Below are 14,995 nucleotides of genomic sequence, written 5' to 3'. Positions count from 1 at the left end.
GGCAGTAAAAACTAATCATATGGCTTCAAAACTGATACAGAATGGATTTAAATCACAACATTAGCAGGTTTTTACTTTCTTTTCTGGATTACCAGATTAAATTATTATTAAATAGTACTGATTAATAGTTGTCACCACTGTATTGCTTCTGCTTGATCCACTGCCCTTCAATGGATGTAAAAAGTTTCATATCCTTTGCAGCATTTGCCAGCACACAGCAGAAAGTTTCCTTTCTAAGTCAACTGTGAAAAATCTCACAATTTTGCCTTTTGTGGTCACAGCTGATCACCTCTGCTTTCATGTCATTACATACACAAAACTTCTTGCATCTAGAACAGCAAGATACCAGTTTCTCCTCCATACTGGTACTTGGATTCACACCACCTTGGGAAAAATGTAATGCCAAGCTCTGTGTGCAGGTCCCATGCAATTCCTTTTCACACAGAGACAAAATAGCCAGAGCATCAAGTAGATGCATTGTAACCCACCTGACCTCCAAATTCAAAATGCCAAATGATTCAAATGCTATGCCCAGCCTTTCTGAATAATGTGAAGAGGGATCAAATTGGGATTTTCGTATCTGCTAAGCTCTGCAGCAACAATTTCTGTTCTGTTTCTGCTAAAAGCTGCTTTTAGCAGAAATATATATCCTAAAATAAGCAATTCTCACATCTGTCTGAAGGGCACAGTCATGGTTTGAACAATCATCGCTATTTTCTAAGACACCACAAAAAAAGGACTTGTGTTTGGATTTCCATTTTCCTAATACATCAGGGGGTTTTTGTTTTTGTTTTTGTTTTTTCCTGAAAAATGCTTGTGACTCTGGGTTTTATAAGACTTGTAGAGGACTCCTGTCCTTCTGGAGTAACAGGTGGAAGCCAAGAGGCCATCGTAGTGCCTAAAATCATACAATTTAATTACACTTAGAAGAATGAATGCAGCTAGTTTCTAACGTTCAAGACATGTCAAAGTCATTTTGACCTAGGCAAGGAATGAACTAATCATCTAAGCAGGAAACAAAAATTGCATTGGCCACCTCCTCCTATCAATACATTTTAGTCACTTGTGTTTTGATGTGTCTCACCATCAGACATCTATGGTCACTGTGTGATAAATGACAGAGAGAAATAAACATTCCCAGGGTGCTATTCATCTGACCTGTTCTAAACATATGGTCTAAACATTATGATTCATTGGTTACCTACATTCAAGTCCCTGTTCTGATGAGTTCTCATCTGTTAACACCAGAAAGAACAGGTTTCATGACTTGTGAGGCAATGTTTCCTACATATCATGGCCTGGACTGCCTCACACCTTCAATATTCACCTTCACTATATTACCTTCAATACTCACCAGAAATGTGACACTTGTCCTGCAACTCTGGAATTTTAAATGAGCATAACTGAATTCAAAGACTTCTGGTTTCCTCCTTTTTCAGTTAAAAATTCTCAGGAACCAGTTTGAAAGATGCTTGTTTGTGGAGGATCTGGTTGACTTAAATTTTAGCAAAAGTAGACAACTGTTTGTATCACATGGATAGGGTCACTGCCCTAAGCTGGCAGACAATGTGCTTGTCTTTCTTTAACATGATCCATGCAGGAGACTTAACTCCTGTAAAAGTACATGATCACAGTGGGGTGGGAGCTAAATCCAAAGCAATTAAAAGACAAGTCAATGCCCATAGACTTTACTACCCTAGATTCCAAGGCTGGATAACCTTGCTTAGGAGAGCAAAGTGAAAATGTAAAGAGAAATGAATTCCAAGTCTTACTTCTGAACCCTAGGTACCATCTGAGTGTGGTCCATTTAAAGCGTCAATCAACCCCCCCATGGTTGTTATACTGTTCAGCAAGAATATTTGGAAATCTGGAAAATCAACAGTACCCAGCTGTTTCTCCAGCAGGCCAGCCATATATTTCAAATGACAGCACTGCATAGGTATGTACATCAATATCTAAGAGAACAGATGGCTTTATGTGTGTGGTCACTTTAATGCAACTGTCTGCAGTTCAGTCAAAAACCATGTAAGAAGACTGGATGCAGGCCTTCTAGCTGCACTGGTTTAAGGAGGCTCTTGTCAGAGTATAGCTGCTGTCGTTCAGCTCACAGGAATTGATGTGTGTTGGGCATCAGTTTTGTTTCCCATAACTCAGTTAGCACTGAGCTAACAGTAACTACCAGAATATCATAGCACTTTTGTCTGAACAGACATCTTCCAGTTCTCTGATCCCTCATTTTATACTTTTCATCACAGCAATGCTGATGTGCTGCAGCCCACAGGAGTGAGGATGTGTTTGTGCTGGCCTTCCTTTCAGGGTGTTTGTGGTGGAAAAAGGAGGGTGGCATGTTTTTTTCCCTAAGAGCAGGAGGCTTCAAACTCTCAGTGACACATTGCAGGTCACAGTATGACTCTATTTTCTAACTCTCACCTTCCATCTGCTCATTTTCCTCAACTTCCATTCACATTTCACCAGTATCTCAGTGCTTTTCATCTCCCAATTATTCATTCCCTCTATAAAACATAATAAGCATTTTTTTAAAATCACACCCATGAATGTTTGTATCGACAGGCATTTCTTTCTCTGCCCTCCTCCCTTCCCATCAGATTGCAGATGGTGGTGCAGCACCTCAGAGTGTGTTCTGCAACACACCTTCAGTGTATGGCTTTATCAAGTGGGAAAAACAAGGCTTATTCCCCAGTATCACAGAAACAATGCAGATGTACGAGTGTGAAAGGTGCTCTTTTGTTATTGAAAGCACTTAAAAATGAAATGCTTCCCAGGTGGTGTGGGCAGATGCCACAAGCCCTGCTCAGCAGTGCACAACCCCAGCACAGGAGCCATGACATGTGGCTCTCTGCCCAGGCTCATAAGCCCTGCTCAAATCTCTTACCAGTGTAAGTCTGCAGCTTCTCTTTGTGCTGGCTCACAACTCTGCATGAAGATAGCAGAGTACTGTGCTGCAGAGACCTGCCTGGACTGGCAGCTTTGGTACACCAACCACAGCACTGCAAAGAGATGCAGCAGCATCAATGTCTAGGGGCATAGTTGGGCTGTGAAGTGATCCACTGGCATTGTGAGTCAAGGGGAAAAGCAGCATGAAAACTGTGGCATAACCTTACTGCCAGTCCAGGGCTTAGCCAACAGGACAGCAGTGGCAAGCTGCTGCACTTCCCAAATGGAAGCTGACTTTGTGGCCACTGTGGCAGCAGTGATCACCTTTCTCCCTCGTGGTGAGCACACCCTAGGGAGAGGTCTCTGAGTAGTGCCTTGGCACATCAAAGTCAGGGCAACCCTGGCCCAGATCTGTGCCTAACTAACTAATTGTGTGAAGAAGTCACTGTGAGTGCGCCCGCACTGCTAAAGAGGCAACTGCTGCAGAGTGAAGCCCAGCACAAAACCCCTCATCCTACCTATGCCTAACAGCTCTCTCCATGCCTTTCCTTTCCTGACATCTGGCCACGGCTGCTTGTCTCCACTGCACAGCTCACTGCAGGGTGTGCACCAGAGAGGGGTAGGGATGACACTGTACCGCTTTCGGCTCTAACCGTGGCCTGGCCAGCTGGGCACCCAGTCATGACCTGTCCCTTAGCCCACACCACACCCTTGGGGTGCAGTGCATACCCTTTGGCACTTGCTGTAAAACCAGTTCTCTGGTGGGCTATGACACAGCTCTCAGCTTGCTGCAGGCACTCTGAATCATGAAAACATACAGAAATGCTTAAGTATTTGACACAGCACATATAGTCTCATATCTTCAGGACACTGAGACCCAGAGGGGAGCAAGAGCTAGGCACTATGCAGGGCAAATGCAGCCAGACTCCTCTGGCAGAGGCTATCCCTGGGTAATACAGACAGAAATTGGTCTGTGCCACCAACCTGGGAACTAGGGTGCACATCTCAGTCTTCCTTCATCAGTGTGGATTTGCCATATATCTCCCACTTCTAAGTGCTCTGAGCTTCTGTGTCAAAATTTTGCCTAGGTCACAATCCCAAGTCCAGGGCAGGAGAAAGGCACGGATGGGAGCTTGGCCTCTTCATTTCCTTTCTCTGCTATAGACTGAGTCTTCCACATGCTTTTTGTCACATAGAAGGAATAGGAGAACCTGCTTGAGACAGGAGTTCCTGGAAGACACTTAATCCCCTGGAGTCCCATATGTCACCTATCAAAAGGTAAGCCTAGTAGTGGGACCAAATAAAGACAACACTGCAGCAGCAAACACCAATGTACAGCAGATTCAGCAGAGCTACTATAAAGTATGCAGAATTTGATATTTAAAAAACGAATTTCAGGCCAGCTAATGAAAAAATTTCTTCCCAAACTTTATGAATATTCATGAACACGCACACATGCACTTGTCATCACCACTTATGCTTTTTCTGCTCATCCCCATCTCCTTGCCCACCAAATGCTCTTTTTAGCCCAACAACTTCAAGTTCCCTTGTTGAGACATTCCAGTCCTTTACTCCTGCCTCATCTTTCAGCCTGCCTTTTTTGCTCCCATTCCAGTGACTCCAGTTCTCAAAATCTCAGACACTGAATCATAGTCTCTTCACTGCTGTGTGGCAATAACAGGGCAGATGGAGCCCTGAGAGTAGAGGGGACCAGTCTTCCTACTTCCGCATCATAACATCAGAAGTTTCCTGTTCTTAACAAGAACAGCACTACAGCATGAAAGCAACCCTGCAGATGCACTATTTAGGCTGAAAAGTCAAGCACCACCACAGTGTGAAAAACCAAAATATAGGCTGTGGGAGCAGCAGTCACTTGGCCAGGTGTGTGGGGGTATTGTGACCCCCGCATTGCTCCCTGGCCCCAAGGGCACACACTTATTTCTCAGAGAGCTCTTTCCTCCCTCAGTGCTCAGCTCAGACAGTGCTGTGCTGTAAGTGGCTATTTATTTTGCTTTCTTGTAGCAGTTCAGCGTGTGGCTCTGTGACACATTTGCTGCATATTAGTCCAAGCCTGCTCTGAAGATAGCCTTTGTTAATTCCCTCCTGAGCTTTTCTGTGGAGTTCATCAATGCAGCACTTGTGTGCCTCTTAAATGCTAATTCATTAACTGCCATAGCATGACTGTGAGAGTTGGTTTTCTTTTAATTTTCATTTTGCACGTGAAGAGCTGAAGTGCAGTGAGATTAGGGTACAAGTATTCCTCTAATGTGGGGTGCCCATTTCCCAGTGCTGAAGGTCTGATTTTGCAGAGTCCTCAGCATTAAATGACAGCATGAATGTTCAAAGCACGTGTTGGATATTTCTATACCCCAAAGTCTATAGCTTGGCAGGTTGAAAATAAGCAACATGCAATCTCACCATCTGTGTGAAATTTGGTTTAAGCTACTTGCCAGCCTGACACAGGGGCTCAGGGGGAGAGTGAGAGCAGGATCTGCTTCTCCAGTGTTGCACCCGACAGTCTGAACCAAAGGATCACTCCTGGTCTCCATCAGCAAGCAAATGCTTGCCCACCAAGTGTGCACCCTAGCCCAGCTGCTTCCAGTCTGTTATGCCTACCTCATCTTTCAGTCTGCCTTACAGCTTCCATCCCAGTGATCCAAGTGCCCAGTATCCCAGGTGGGTTCACCGCTAAATCCTCATCTCTCCAATTCTCCTGCCAAGAGCAGAGAGGATGCAGCCCTGAGAGCAAGAGGTGTCAGTCTTCCAAATCCTGGCTCCATGTCTTGCTATAGAATGGCCTAATGTAGGGACAATAGCGATCACAAGTAAAAGTTGTAATTGCAAAAGCCCTCTGCACCCCATAGCCTAGACAGGAGATGCACATTGCAGGCATGAACCATCAACCAAAGCTGAACAAGTTTATTTATGATGGGAGGCCAAGCTAAAGCATGAGGCAATCCTTGGGGCCATTAAATGCTAAAATTAAATATGTTTCTACAGGGCATGTGTGAATTGCCCTTTCAAAGGCTAGTAATTCAGCCAGATGTAGGTGGATTTTTCACAGGACAGCAAAAGACATAAGCAGTGTAAAACCATTTGTTTTATTAAGTGTCATGTTTCTAATCTAAACTACTAAACTTCTGGCAAATTTATAGCCAGGTGAAGACATAATTTACAATGCAATATTTTAGGCAGACTGAACACCACTGGTTCTGCCATTCCCACCTCCAGCCTGTGTTTGTGCGCCCATGCACTGGGAATTGAGTGCTGTAAACAGATGAAACCCATGCTGCCAGTGTCCTCAGAAAGCAACTGATTTCCTGCTTTGCCCCAGGGCATCCCTAGCACCAAGCTATCCGTCCCTCCTGTCCTTGGTTCAGCTGTGGCTTTGCAGCTCGGATCTCCTTGGCTTCTCTCACTGCTTATTCCTGAGGGTATTCTGAACCATCTCTCCTGCAGCTTCCCTAGGACCTCCTAATGTGCCAGATCCACCAATTCCTTTCCATTTCTCTCTGATGTATGAGCAGAACTCTGGTCAAAAGCTATAAAACTGTTCAACAGCTAATAATCTGTATTACTAGGTAATGTATACATTACATGATATGCATGTCCCTGGAACACCTGCTTTACTATCAAGATGAGTCTCATTCATCATCTCTGTATGGGGGAAGCATTTCTGTGGAAGTATTTATAAATTCTCCATTGTTTAAAATAATTTATAATAAAATAACGAATGTAAGCCTTGCACCACAGGTTTTGCGTATTATAGAGCTATTTTATCACAAGGAGTTTCTTTTCCTCCAAAACTAGTAGAAATGCACCCCAGCTACAAGCAGGGCAACCTAGGTGCCATCCACGGGCAGTGGGAGGTTTTCACACATTTTCATACTGATTTTTATTTGCTGGTATTTTACTACTTCTGCAGTTAATTGGTGCTGACTGTGAACCGGCATAAAACGTGACCCATAAAAGCAGAAACATATGGCGAAGGAACATTAAGGTCGCACTAAGGATAACAACTAGAAAGGTCTGCCTTGCACAGCCAGCTGGGCATATGGAGGAACCAGTCTGAATAAATAAAAACCTTACATAAGTCACCCCCATGAATGGCCCCTTTTGGATCTAAAACTGTTCCAGTCGGCATTAGTGTGTACCAGTTGTAATACCCTTCCTTCTGGAAGCAGGATCCTGTTTCTGAGAAACAACAATTAGTTTCAGCAGCAAGTTCATTTGAATATCAGGCTTTTGAAAATGCACACATCAGGAGGCAATAATGGCAAACCCTAATCTGTACTTTAAAATCCTTTCACTCTAATCTAGGACATAAAAATCCACATGCTCTAACTCAATAGCACTGAGTTAGAATGCAATGCAATGCAATGCATTCTTACAGGCTTTTTTGCTGTATTTTCAAAATGCCTAATATGAGGGCTTTTCATAAACCACTAGGCAGGTCATTGCCTCTTTATGTGCACAAGTCCTTTAGAAAATGGCCTAAAATATGCCAGGTGATGTTCAGATTAGATATTAGGAAAAGTTTCTTCACTGGAGGTGTTGTCAAGCATTGGAACATGCTGCCTAGGGAAGTGGTGAAGATACCATCCCTGAAGGTATTTAAAAGACATGTAAATGTGGTTCTTAGGGACACCTAAGTGTTTAGTGGTGGACTTGGCAGTGCTGGGTTAATGATTGGACCTGATGATCTTAAAGATCTTCTCCAACATAAATGGTTCTATAATTCTATGATTCTATTAGTTTCTACTTCAGAGCAGAAAAATGTAATGGTGTCTTAATACACAGATTGTACATTTTCACAGTTAGTGTGTTTGGATCTACTTTAAATGTTTTACCCTAACTCTGAATTTACTGAGTCTCTAATAAGGTTGACTCAGCGGTAGCAATGTTCTTGCAACCCATGTTATCCTAAGAATAATTTTTACCCCCAAATTTGATTAAAGTTATAATTAATTAAACTTTGATTAAATAAATTTCATTAAACAGCACAGACTGTTTGGCCAGAATAAATATGTAGTTGTTAGGTAAAATTTCCTTTCTCTGAAGGGCAATTGTAAATTGCAGTAGGTTTTCAGGCCTATTTGCACCAGCAGCAAGCTAAAAGCAAGCACTTTTTTGGTGCCTGGGAAGGCAGAGAAAGAACATTCAGCTCACAGGCTGTGCTCAGTGCCTGCACAGGGAACAAGCAAAGGCAGAGAACACTCTTTGTCACTTGGATGAAGACCCAGTTCAGACATCAAGAAGTGACCCAGATGCAGCTGCAGAAGCAAGTGACACGGAGGTAATGTGCTGCTGCAATTTACTTTTTGCTGCTGGACTTGAGTGTAAGAGCAAGGGTGACACTGGGGAAAAAAGGAAACTCTTCAAAGAACTGAGCTCCTTCACATCTTCCCCCGTCACTGAATCCATCCCTCCAGCTAGGGATGCTCACCCACTGCGGTTAGGTACTCGAATAACTACAGGCATGCTTCTCCAACTGTGGCTGGCCAAAAAACTATGCCCTATTGGCACAGTGATATGTAGAGAGCAGTCCCTGACTCTTTAACTGCTAGGCTTAACCACCCACCATAACTATTCATTAAACTGCACATCCAGATAAAACCTCCAGCTGTTCCTAAAAACAACAGCTCATCAACAAAAGCCAGCATGAGCGCCTCAGGCAAACGCTTTGCTTTTGTGTGAGCTCCCTGTTGATTAAAGCAACCCAAGGCCCCTTTCTGACCATCAGGGCTCACAGAATATTTGGCCACAGCTCAAAGGGAGGTGACTTTCTTCCCTGTACGCCAAATTGCCACACCATTTACATTGCTCTCAAATCTCAAAGCTCATAAGTGACAGGCTCCCTGTGTGGATGCAGGCCCTTCAGAAGAGATGGACCAAGACAGGGGAAGGATCTGTTGCCATTGCTGCTCGCAGGACTGTCGAATGGATGTGGCCAAGCTCTTGGATTAAACAAACTTTGCTGTTACTGTATCAGTGCTGGTTTGCATGTTTACTACCTTGCCCATTTCAGACTTCACTGAGCTGAATCTTAATAAACATATATTCTGAATGAATTTTTGTTATTGTTGCTTCCTCCCCCTCCCTCTGGCCATTAAGACTCATTATGTGGAGTCATCAGCTGTTTTGCTTTGTTTCCCATCTGTTCATACAGTCCTTGGGTTCTGAGATAACACTGCAGATGGGAGTGCAATTTCCACTGTTTTGCTTTTGCCCCAGTGGGGCTTCATGTGGCCACTGGTGGAAAAATTGCAATGGTTTTGATTAAAGATTTTCCATATTATAGAAACTTGTCAATCTCAAAATTTTTGAGATTGTGTCAGTGGCTGGAGTCAGTGGCAGTCTTTTTCTAAGAGGATTATCAGTCCTTATCCCCGTCTACAATGCCTCCATTCTTTGAAATCAACAAGGACTCTTTTTTGAGACTAAATCTTGTGCAAGTTCAAGTCACAGGGAAAAACCACTCCTGCCTGTGAATAGGAAGAAGGTCGCATTCTGGTCCCAGAAATTGGAACCTAATGAGACTTTGACAGGCAAGTCTAATCTCCCGTAGCCACTTCATATTCAACTGTTCATATTAGACCTTTCACTTGTGTATCAGTTAGACTGTCATATTGGCACGCTGTTTCAGTCCTATGATAACTAGCAAACCAACTCTCATTTGCAGCCAAGGTATACTTTGATCAGCTTATACCTATTTGATTCCGTGCCTGAGTTGTCCTTTTTCTCAAATACCTGTTTCTCTGTCCCCAGTTTTTACTCCCTTCAAATCCATTTCAACCTTTGCTCTGAGAGACTGAACGAAGCACTGTCTTCTATAGCTTCTTGCTGAAAAAATGCGCTCTCCACTCTCCTCAGTCTCCCACAACTCTCAGGTGAACTTGTTTCAATTTATATGCACCTGCCCTGATGATGGGAGCCAAAGCACTGCTGCCAGTCCCAAACCCAACATACAGGCATGTACCTGCACCAGCTTCAGCCCCTCCCACTGCTGCTTGGTGCTGTGTTTTTTCCTGGTCTGCATTTTGAGATTTATTTTAATTTTCAGTGACTTCAGTTTGGCCTCAGACACCTCTTGAAAATTCCCTCTTTCTCCCCCTCTGCATTCATTTGCTAACAGAGATTAAGTGGTTACAACAGTTATTCTCTGGTTCCATTTCCTGTCACTTCTCTTCAAGATATATAAATCATATCTTGATTTCTCAGCATCTCTGCTACTAAAATTTCTGCACACTATATTTGGAGTAGGTTGTGCCCAGGGTGACAACAATATTTAGTTGTAGGGGATGGCAGCACTTCATTCCACAGGGACATTTCTCTGTGGTCACAGTGCAAGACTCAGTTACTATAGCAGCACTGAGCTCAAAGATTAAGAATGCTTTCATACAGTACTGGTCCAGTGGCAGCTCAAGCAAGGATGCGCTTGCGTGGCTTTGCATCAAGTGGCCACAGAGTCAGGAGGGGCTGCAACTCTGCACCATGTCATGCAGCAGGACAGTGCCATAGAGGGGAAAAGCCACTGTAGCTCCAGACTTCTGGATAAATCTACCTCCCATAAGCACTGCCCTTCCCTGCAACGGATTACTGGGCAGGTAAACCTGCAGTGATACCTGGGAAGTCAGAGAGAAGAGGACCCATAATTGTTCAGCAAGGCTTTTCATCCTTAAATTGTAGAAACCTAAGAAGGCTCAGTCTTTATATATTTACCCCTTTCAGAGGAATAAGTTGCTAAAGAAAAGGTCAGTGACCTTGACTTTTTTTTTTGGTTAAACCCAACATTTCACCAGAGAAACACAAAATTAACGTGTTACCTAAAAATGTATTCTGTGAGAGGAGGAGTAGAGGAGAGATTTTCAGTGAAACTACAAAATTGCTTTAATAAGGGGAGAAGTGATAGGACAATTGTGAGGGACTTATATTTAAGATGAAGAATAATGTTAGGAGATCACCTATGTACAGTGTAAACCTCCCTGGAGTAACCAGGAATCTCAGCCATAGCCTGAGTTTCTCATTGTCTTAGAGATATATGAACCTAAAGAGGCAAGGAGGGGAGATATATAAAGACAGGTATTGCTGGTAGAAGTCTGGAGACCTTTTAAGATGCCTTAGATATAAATCTGGTCTAACAAATCTAATAAAGCACACAATCATGCTTTCTGAGCATAGGCTTTTACCTATGCTTAGGCCAAACCATAATTTCAGGGGAAGAAGAATCAAAGCAAATACTCAGAGGGGAAAATCTGTTGAAGCCATGAACTTTTCACCTCTAACAACAAATAATGACCACAGGGTGCAAGATCAGATGATTGACTTAACTGCTGAGTAACAAAATTAGGCTAAAAGTTAGATCTAGTCTGCCCAGAGGCAACATGACAAATTAGATTCATCCACTCCCCATATTTGTATTAATATTCTTTTGTATTAGTGAACAGATTAAAAAGAAGGCTTTGCCTCAAGGCAGGGTTTTTTGGCACTGAACTAATTTTCAAGCCGAGGTTCTTCCCTAAGGGCATGATAAGATCCTCCCTCCTTCGCAGTCACGGATCCTCTCCTCAGCGAGGGTTTACCTGTGAGCAGTTCCTAACACTTTGGAGCTTTAAAAACCTACAAATTTCTTTCTATAAAGCTAAAATGTATACTCTTGAGATGTGTTTTAATAACAATTAAATATTTAGTCAGTATTTTTCTAAGATTATTCTGTTTCACTGTCAATATTAAAAAAAAAAAAAAAAATTAAAATCAGCTCTCTGGGACAGGCTCTGTAAACTCAACCCAGCTCCCAGTCTTGGCTGGCAGTCAGTAGTAAGAATTGCTGACAATGCAGCTGACAGTGCAATGACTGCAGTTCATAGCCCCTCAGTCTTGTGGCCCTGTGAGCCCTTGATGTCGGTCATAAGTGTTTGTGTTTCCTGCACGAGGCCTCACTTTGCAGACACAGCTGTGTGGCATCCCTCTGACCTGGGAGGGAGCTGTGAATCAAGAATGCATTTCTTTTTCCTCTGAAGATGAAAGACTTTTAAAATTAATTGCATGACATTATGGCTTGTCTGTGTTGTCAGCTTTGATTTTGCTGTGACAAAATGATGGCCGTTCCCTGTCAGAGAGAGTGATGCCGTGCCTGTTAGCACTGCACTCATCAAGTGGCAGCAGCGAGGAAAGCATCACTGCGATCTCCATGGAAAGCAGTTTCACGGAGTGGGATGCCAAGGGTGAGGCGAGCGCAGATGTTAGACTCACACAGGGGAGCTGACCTGGCCACCACTCACTGCAGCTGGTGTTGGCTAAGCCATACCACCCACAACCCTGTGCCAGGTATCCAACTTCCTGACTGCATCCCCGGAATCAGTCCAAACTGCTGAGGGTGATACTCTCCAGAGGTGTTATTTTGAGCATTCAGAGCTAAATGCACAATCACTAGAACTAAAATCAGAGCTCTTAAAAGAACAGCTCTGCAGCTGCCTTTACAGGGCTTGATGAAGCCAGCAGGAGCAGAAGCAGAGGGAGAAAACCAACCCCTTTTCCCTTTAGAGGGCAGTGTTCATCGTACAACAGCCACATTTCTAAGGAGGTAAATCCCTTATCGATAACAACTGGGTCAGCAGCAGCAAAGCAGAGGCAAGTAATAGGGACCAGCACTGAAGCAGTGCTGCTGGTTGCACTGCACCGTACAGAACAGCATCTCACTCTGATATACTTTCTGTAATGTTCTGTGCAGAGGCTCATTAATTTCCCCTCATTTTCATGCACAGCAATCAGACAAGTAATTACGGTTCCACTGAGAGGCTTCCTTTCTCCCACCACACCATGAGCGCAGTCCAGGGTGAAGGGCTCCCTACCATCAACATTTGCCAAATTACATCTTCTCTTTGAGCCAGATGAGCCCTTCCTGTGAGATTTATGCCAAACCTGTTCAGAGAGCCAAATAAGAGATGATTTCAAAGGCAGTACTGTACCTTTTCATGGGTTTGGGCGAGGCCTCCCGCTCCAGGTTGGAGGACGCGTGCTTCACGTGCATGGCGTTGTAGGAGGTGTGGGTGTACTCGTTTTCGTCGCTGTAGTCGGGACCAAGTAACGTTCGAGCCCATGTGCCCATGTCGTAGGGAGGAAGAGTCCCCCCGAATTCGGAGGGCAGGCATTCAGGGTGTATTAGCTGGTGAAGACTGTTCAGGTTGTTACCATGAAGAAAGATCTTTAACAAATAAAAGAAAGTTCAAAGTCATCATCGATTCCTTACTTCATTAAGCACAATAATAGCAGCACTAATGAGGTGTGGAGTGTCATTAGTTGACAGCGCAGTTTCAGGTGGGAATTTCTAAAGCCCTCGGGGTTGGCTCAGTGGATGAGGAGGTGGGTATTAGCTTTGGGGTGGGCAGCTGAAGAGTTAGCCTGGCACTATAAATACTTCTGAAAACTCCGATTGCCTTGCTTTTAGCGCATGACACTTTCAATTTCTTAAGTGCCAGATCAGGAGAAGTGGAAGTCAGGAGTTATGACTGATTATCGCTACTATAAGAGGTTAGAGAAGTGAGAAGAAAAGGGTGACAGCAGATCTTACTGAAAATAGATGTGAAGAGTAGGTCTTCAGCATCTGAGAGGGCAACCAGCTCTGCACTCCAGGACTGACATTTCCCAGGGGTGTACCAGGCTGTGTTGCCACTTTGCGCTGCTTCAGCACCATCTGTCTCTCTAATCCCTCTTTGCTTTCAGGCTGGTTCTACCCTTGTCCTGCCTAGTCAGGCATAACTCAGGGTGGGCTCTGGGGCCTCCTGAGGGATGATCCAGTCATTGGTTGATAGACTGCAGAGAACAAATGTCTAAAATGACTGCCAGACCACAATTCACATGGGTTTCAGTGGAGAAGATCTGCCTCTTCTGCAGTATCAGAAAACAGCCTTCAGGCACGGGCATTTTTTTGAGGAAACATGTGAGTCACCACCATGTGAAAACAGTCAAGTTCCTGAAGGAATGAAATAGGAATTTTTACTCCAACAAAAAGAGTTGAGCTGAAGTTTCCTTCACTTGCAAGCAACTTCAGCCAGGCCTAATAATCCCTCCACACTGATGATTCTCTTCTATCCCTGGGCATGTCCCAGTAAAATGTATCCACACTTTGTTTGTGACAACGGCTTTCTGGTCCCTAGCAGAGTTATTGATTTATTCCAGACCACTGAAAACCCTAAGGTTTAAAAACAGCAGCAATTCTCTGAGGCCATATGCAAAATGCAGAGAGAAAAAGAAGAGAGCAGGCAGCTACTCGGTTACTCCAGGTCTGCAGCTTCCTATCCACCCTCCATCACCCGACCCCCATCTAATTACCCTTTTCCTTGTCTTGTCTTTGAGAAACGGTTTGATTAGCGTGTACAGGGCATGGATGTACCAGGGCTGATTGACAAAATGGACTCCTCCAAAACGTGCAGGAAAGCTGTCCTATAGAAAGAAAGAAAGGCAGTTAAGAGTCGTAGTGCTTTACTCCGGCAGTCAATAGGATGAAAGTCAGAGGAAGAATCTGCCTCTTTCCATCTGCAAACGAGCGCTGGGCTTGCTGGGAGGGGGCAGAAGAAAAATAGAAAGAAAAAAACCCAACAAAACCAGAAACAGACGCCTGGAAACGTTTGTATCAGTTTCCTCTGTTGGCAGAGGCAGTCCCTTCACCCCTCCACACGCTGATGCATCAGTTGCCGATGAGATGCCTATGATTTAGAGTAGAGTCTCCAGCCACTTAGCATGAACATTTTTTAACTCCATCAGGGCATCTGACTGGGCTGGCCTGGGAAGTGAGAGGGGGTTGATAAGCACGGCTCCCTCGAGGGGAAGCTTTCTAATTTCTCATTGTGCAGCGCAAGGCAAGCCCCCAGTTCCCACGCACATCGCTGCTCAGCACTCACCTTTTCACCCTTCGGCCTCCCTGCCTCCCCCTGCTAAAATCATCATTACAATGGCTGACCTTTCGGGGTGAGCAAGCAGCTTATTACAGGGAGGAGGATGGGTGGGAAATGCTGATGAGTGAAGGTGTAGGGAGAGCGCACCATGACAGCACCATGGAAACTGCTGGAGCCGCGCTAGCTCTCGCTGCCAGGCTGAGCTC

The 14,995-nt window shown here is 44.3% G+C and overlaps 1 protein-coding gene across 2 annotated transcripts in view; it reads right to left on the bottom strand.

Annotated features, from left to right (window-relative positions):
- The window catches only part of CLVS1 (clavesin 1), a 100,288-nt gene that overhangs the window by 2,667 nt on the left and 82,626 nt on the right, over positions 1-14,995 (bottom strand). For both annotated transcript variants that reach the window (XM_051771229.1, XM_051771238.1), the window contains exons 4-5: positions 14,227-14,337; positions 12,864-13,099 (exon numbers count right to left, since the gene is read on the bottom strand). In XM_051771229.1, the coding sequence (XP_051627189.1) occupies positions 12,864-13,099; positions 14,227-14,337 (347 nt within the window). The remainder of the gene's footprint in view (positions 1-12,863; positions 13,100-14,226; positions 14,338-14,995) is intronic.

The sequence above is a fragment of the Manacus candei genome, unplaced genomic scaffold, assembly GCF_025592945.1.
Source record: "Manacus candei isolate 608988 ecotype Guabito, Panama unplaced genomic scaffold, ASM2559294v1 h1tg000008l, whole genome shotgun sequence".
Taxonomy (NCBI): Eukaryota; Metazoa; Chordata; class Aves; order Passeriformes; family Pipridae; genus Manacus; species Manacus candei.
This window is presented reverse-complemented; position numbering and strand designations above follow the sequence as displayed.